The sequence below is a fragment of the Sinocyclocheilus anshuiensis genome, unplaced genomic scaffold, assembly GCF_001515605.1.
Source record: "Sinocyclocheilus anshuiensis isolate Anshui unplaced genomic scaffold, SAMN03320099.WGS_v1.1 scaffold1662, whole genome shotgun sequence".
Lineage (NCBI taxonomy): Eukaryota > Metazoa > Chordata > Actinopteri > Cypriniformes > Cyprinidae > Sinocyclocheilus > Sinocyclocheilus anshuiensis.
In genome coordinates, this window is record NW_015545835.1 from 1,102,437 (window position 1) to 1,108,859 (window position 6,423).

General features: G+C 38.7%; 1 protein-coding gene across 1 annotated transcript in view; it reads left to right on the top strand.

Moving 5' to 3' along the window:
- LOC107698423 (actin-related protein 8-like) overlaps positions 1 to 4,697 on the top strand; it is a 29,621-nt gene extending 24,924 nt beyond the window's left edge. Inside the window, exons 9-11 of the mRNA XM_016499425.1 lie at positions 3,893 to 4,046; positions 4,350 to 4,445; positions 4,533 to 4,697. Coding sequence (XP_016354911.1) covers positions 3,893 to 4,046; positions 4,350 to 4,445; positions 4,533 to 4,697 — 415 coding nt within the window. The remainder of the gene's footprint in view (positions 1 to 3,892; positions 4,047 to 4,349; positions 4,446 to 4,532) is intronic.
- The last annotated feature ends 1,726 nt before the right edge of the window (positions 4,698 to 6,423 follow it).

The following is a 6,423-nucleotide window of genomic DNA, read 5'->3' on the forward strand; positions in this document are numbered from 1 at the left end:
GTCCTCTTTTGGAAGACCAAACAAAGTAGTTTCGCTTTCACAACGAAGCACACAGCGCCTTCACGACATGGAAGCAGCGGCGGCGGCAACAATACTACAGCGAGAATAAAAGTTACGTCTTCTTTCTTTGTGTGAACATTTGGTCGGCGTTATGCAAATCTTCCCACATCGTGACGTAGACATGTGGGGTGTGTTAGAACGAGCCGTTTTAGGTAGGTGTGGCTGACTCTTAACTTTTATAAAGAATATCTCTTTGGATTTGAGACTTTAGTCTTTGCAACTTTACAGATCTTCTTTATGCACCAAGAGCTTGTAACACTCCAAAGAGAAAGGAAAAATTTAAATCGCATCATATGACCCCTTTAATATATTGCAGTACTCATTAGATGGAATGGATTGGTTCTGGTTTTTGACACTTTGGGCATTTTTTTGGGCTGTTTGGAGTTCTCAGGAATCCCCACGCTATCCAACGCTACAATACAGCCAGGAATTGCTGCTCCAATTGCGGGGGAATTATCCGAGGACTGTGGCGAACTGTAGTACAGACTTGCAAGGAAATACAAGGTATGAAAATTTGGATTTTAATATCAAGGTGAGGAAGAGGGAGAAATGCGGTGGAATACGACTCAAGGTAAAAAAGTTGGGGTTCAAGCGTATCCCACTGCCCAGCATAATCCTCGCGAATGTGCAATCCTTACGAAGTAAAATAAATGAACTGCAAGCAAATGTGCGCCATCTACGGGAGTACAGAGAAGCTTGTATGATTGCACTAACAGAGACCTGGTTAAATGGGAATGATTGTGACACTGAACTGTCTTTGGATGGTTTTGGAGCACCTCTACGGCTGGACCGTGACCCTTCAGTCACAGGGAAGTCTCGAGGAGGAGGTGTCTGTCTGTACATGAACAATCGATGGGCAAAGACAGTGATTGTACGTGAGGAAATGTGCACCGCAGATATAGAACTATTGACTGTATCTATCCGGCCTTTCTATTTGCCAAGAGAATTTCAGCAACTTTTTATTTCAGTGGTATACATTCATCCGAAGTCTGATGTTCAGAAGGCAACGGAGATAATCAGTCAACACGCCATCATAAAACACTTGATCTATGTTATGGGTCAATACCAGATGCATATAGATCCTTCCCATTGGTTGTGCGGACCATAATGCAGTCTCTTTGCAACCATGTTATAAATCAGTGTTGCAGAGAGCAAGGCCAGTTATTAGGTCATCTCAAAGATGGACTGATGAGAACATCTTACAATTACAAGATTGCTTTGATCGCACCGAATGGGACATGTTTAAATCTTCTTGTGTAGACAATGATGAGTTAGCTGATGTTGTGAGTTCTTATATTCACTTCTGTGAAGAGTCTAGGAAATATGTAAAAATGTATTCAAATAATAAGCCTTGGGTGACAAAATCATTGAAATATGTTTTAAATAAGAAGAAACGTTTTTTTTTTTATCAAGGCACAGATTTGGAAAAGTGTCAGGTAAATAAGGAAGTAAAACAAGAAATTAGGAGGGCAAAAAGGAAATATAAGGCATCAGTGGAGGAGAAGTTTATTAAGGGAAATATTCAGTCAGCATGGAAAGGAATTAAAGAAATGGCTGGTGCAAAAAATAAAGAACAAATAGAAATTACCTTGACAAAGTCTTTGACAGAAAATGGAGAGATAGCAAATTAATTTAATGACTTTTTTAGGAGATTTTTTAGGATTTTTATTCTAATTTAAAAACAGAGGAATATAAACAGATTGATAAAGCCTTTGTTTTGAGAGTTTTGCAAACCACCCAACAAAATAAAAGTCCTGGGCCTGATAAAGTGAGTGGGAGAGTTTTGAGGAGTTGTGCTTATCAGCACTGTGATATCAGTCATTTTATTTTTCAGACCTCGTTGAAATTACAGAGAGTACCTGCAGTGTGGAAAAAATTTTATTTATAGATTTTGCATCCGCATTTAATGCTATTTAACCACTTCTTTTAGCTGAATGTTTGTTGTCTGAATTTGATGTTCCTAAGGGCTTGGTGGCCTGGATTTGAGATTTTCTGACCAGAAGATCTCAAATAGTACGTGTAAATGGAGAATATTCCCAGGAGCTTTATTCCTCAGTGGGTAGCCCCCAAGGTTGTATTCTCTCACCTCTTTTATTTATTTTATATACGGATAGGTGCAGAAGTCAATATCCAGGCAGACACATTATAAAATATGCCGACGATACAGTGGTGCTAAGCCTGTTAAAACAGGGTGATACGGAGCATGGGCCCATTCTGAACTATTTTTTGGATTGGTGTGAGAGTTCTTATTTACAAATTAATGTTTCCAAGACTAAAGACATGACGATAGAATTTTATAACTCTGTTGATATCCAATCTAAAATAGTTATTGCAGGTAAAGAAGTTGAGAAGGTCAACTCATACAAGTACTTGGGTACAGTTATTGACGATAAGCTAAGCTGGGTGGAAAACACAAACCTTGTTGTATCAAAGGTGTAAAGTGAGTGGGAGAGTTTTGAGGAGTTGTGCTTATCAGCACTGTGATATCAGTCATTTTATTTTTCAGACCTCGTTGAAATTACAGAGAGTACCTGCAGTGTGGAAAAAATTTTATTTATAGATTTTGCATCCGCATTTAATGCTATTTAACCACTTCTTTTAGCTGAATGTTTGTTGTCTGAATTTGATGTTCCTAAGGGCTTGGTGGCCTGGATTTTAGATTTTCTGACCAGAAGATCTCAAATAGTACGTGTAAATGGAGAATATTCCCAGGAGCTTTATTCCTCAGTGGGTTGCCCCCAAGGTTGTATTCTCTCACCTCTTTTATTTATTTTATATACGGATAGGTGCAGAAGTCAATATCCAGGCAGACACATTATAAAATATGCCGACGATACAGTGGTGCTAAGCCTGTTAAAACAGGGTGATACGGAGCATGGGCCCATTCTGAACTATTTTTTGGATTGGTGTGAGAGTTCTTATTTACAAATTAATGTTTCCAAGACTAAAGACATGACGATATAATTCTATAACTCTGTTGATATCCAATCTAAAATAGTTATTGCAGGTAAAGAAGTTGAGAAGGTCAACTCATACAAGTACTTGGGTACAGTTATTGACGATAAGCTAAGCTGGGTGGAAAACACAAACCTTGTTGTATCAAAGACACAAAAACAGTTATATTTACTGAGGAAGCTTAAGTGCTTTTATGTGGATAAATCTATTTTGATAATGTTTTATAGATCTTTTATTGAAACTGTCTTGACTTTTGCTATGATTTGTTGGTTTTATGGACTAAATGTTAAAAGTAGATCCCAGATGCAGAGAATTGTTAATCTGGGGTCAAAGATTACAGGCTCGGTACAGTTGGGGGTATCTGCTTTGTGTGAGAATAATGTCCTTAGGACGTCTTTGACTATCTTAGATGTTACATCTCACATTTTGTACTCAAAGTTTGAACTTCTCCCCTTGGGCAGACGATATAGAGTGCCCAAGTGGAGGACTGTTAGAGCTTCTAGATCTTTTGTTTCAAATGCAGTCTTGATTGTAAACAATTATTTGAAACATAAAGATAAAGGTGTACTATGAATTTTAACATTATTTTAGTATATGACAAATGGTGCACTGTTAATGCCCGGGTTTTTGTTTGTTTTTTGTTGTTGTGGTCGTTCATTCATTCTAGCAGTTTTGTCATGATGTCTTATAAACTTTTGTCAGTCGAACCGTACCGAAACCGCGACTCTAAAACCGTGATACAAACCGAACCGTGAGTAAGTTGAACCGTTCCACCCCTATCTCTTACTGATGTGCAGCACAGTAAACACAATGGAGAATACTTTGAGCTCTCGTGCTGTCTCTGTTGAATGCATGTGTTGTGTTTTGTTTTGTGCAGGTTGTGTCTTGCGTACGGAGGCTCGGATGTGACGCGATGTTTTTTCTGGCTCATGCAGAGAGCCGGATTTCCCTTTAGAGAATGTCAACTTGGCAGCAAACTGGACTGTATTTTACTGCAGCAGCTCAAAGAGTCCTTCTGCCATCTGGATCAGGTGATTCAGCCTTTTGTCAATATTCACTAGGTGTCACTTTGCTCTTAAATGGCTTAAAAGTGCTGTATTTAATGCAAGAAGTAAAATACAGCCACATGTGAATGTTGTTATACTACAGTGAAACATAACCACAAGTCGATCCCAAAACTAGTTCAGTTAGTGAAAAAAAACAAACAAACGTGAAATTGAGTCTTGTATAAATATGTCATTTTTTATATATGTCTGTGTGTTCAGTATTTACGTCATATTATATTATATGCATATCATGCTTTGTAATCTGATGTATTGTTGATTTCTGTGCAGGATATTTCTGGGCTGCAGGATCACGAGTTTCGCACATGTTTCCCTGATTCCCCAGTGCTGTTGTATCAGCTACGATTAGGAGATGAGAAACTCCAGGTGGAGACGGACCGGATCTTGTGCCATTAGTGTTGGTTTAGCACTTGTCTGCTAATTGGCATCTGCATTGTTCTGTTTGTTTGATAGGCTCCCATGGCATTATTCTACCCTGCTGCGTTTGGGATAGTGGGGCAGAAGATGACATCGCTGCTGCATCGCTCTCAAGGAGACGCAGAGGATGCACATGATGAGCACTTCCTCCTGACCACACAGAGCAAACAAGACCAGGTACAACTCTCTACAGTAACCTAGATTTCAGCTGATTGTGAGATTTCTGATTTGCCTGTGTTAAGAGGAAATCATTGGGTGGTGCAGAAGCACAATACTTACACGGCATGTCATTGCATTGCGCTGTTTCCCCACACTAATGCACAACAGCAAACATTCAGCCACTGCAGTCTGATTCATGTATGAACCAGTTCTGTTTCACCCCAGAGAGTCTAGGCCAGGGTTGTCCAAACTCGGTCCTGGAGGGCCGGTGTCCTGCAGAGTTCAGCTCCAGCTCGCCTCAACACACCTGTCTGGAAGTGTCTAGTGTGCCTAGTAAGGGCTTGATTAGCTGGTTCAGGTGTGTTTATTAGGGTTGGAGCTGAACTCTGCAGGAGTTTGGAGACCCCTGATCAAGAGGATGTATCTGTCAGGCAGTTTACAACATTAGAGGATCGTCTGACAGACATTAATATAGTAATTATACTCAACAGTGCTAAAATAATCTGTAAAAATACAGAATTGTTAAGCATGATCAGCTGCAGAATCATTAAAGGAATAGTTCACTCAAAAATGAAAATTTGATGAAAATTTTCTCTAGCCTTTAATCTGCCTTCAGGTGGATGAGTTTGTTCATGGGAACAGATCTAGAGAAATTAGGGGTGTAACGGTACACTTATTCGTACCGAACATTTTTTTCCTCGGTCTTTCGGTTCGGTATGCATGTGTACGAACAAATACAGCATTGTTTTAACCACTGCACGAGTGGAACTTCATTGGATACTTCCAGTTTTATATGTTGTTACTTTTGATAAGAAACAATCTTCTCAATCTTAATTGTCCTTTTTTTTTTTAGGAAATTCAAACAATAAATGCCGTTTTGACGCTATTTGATGTGACGTGACAGATCGCTGTATAAACGCCTCAGTTCAAACGATCATCTCTTCCTCTTTACTACTAGTTATAACACAAAATAAACATGAATGAAAATCTCGCGCCTTATGTAATCGCTTAATCAATGTTTCAACCACAGAAAGACGGCAATAAAACAGCTTGTAAACAAAACGTCGCGTAGCATTTCATTTACCTCAGGAAGTCATCAGTGTCCACAGCTCGTTAGTGCGCGATAAATGAAGTCTAGAGAAGTGCATTTCACAAAATATTAGACTGTTATTTACCTGTTAGTGATGTCTTAATTATTTAATGTTTAAATGAATCTGTTATGAAATGAGTTATGAGAGGCACTGTGTCAATGAATATATTTCAACAACAAATAAAATGTTTATAATTTAGAAGTTAATTTAAAAACTGCATTATGTGCAATTTCTATGTTTACATAATTTTTTTTAAGTTGAGTGTTGATTATTATATTTAAAAATAATTAGTAATTAAATTTAAATTTGGGGTCTGTTGTTAACTGTAACCTTAAAGGGGTCATATGATGCGATTTCAAGTTTTCCTTTCTCTTTGGAGTGTTACAAGCTGATTGTGAATAGATAAGATCCCTGAAGTTGCAAAGACTAAAGTCTCAAAACCAAAGAGATATTCTTTATCAAAGTTAAGACTCTGCCACGCCCCCCTAAAACGGCTCGTTCTAACACGCCCCCACATATCTACCTCACTATGTGGAAATATTAGCATAATGCCGCCCAAATGTTCACGCAAAGAAAGAAGGCATGGTTTCAGTAACCGCAGTTAGTGTTGAAGCAGCCATGTCAGGGAGACGCGGTGTGTTTCAAGGCGAAAGCAAAAGCACTTTATTTGGCCTTCC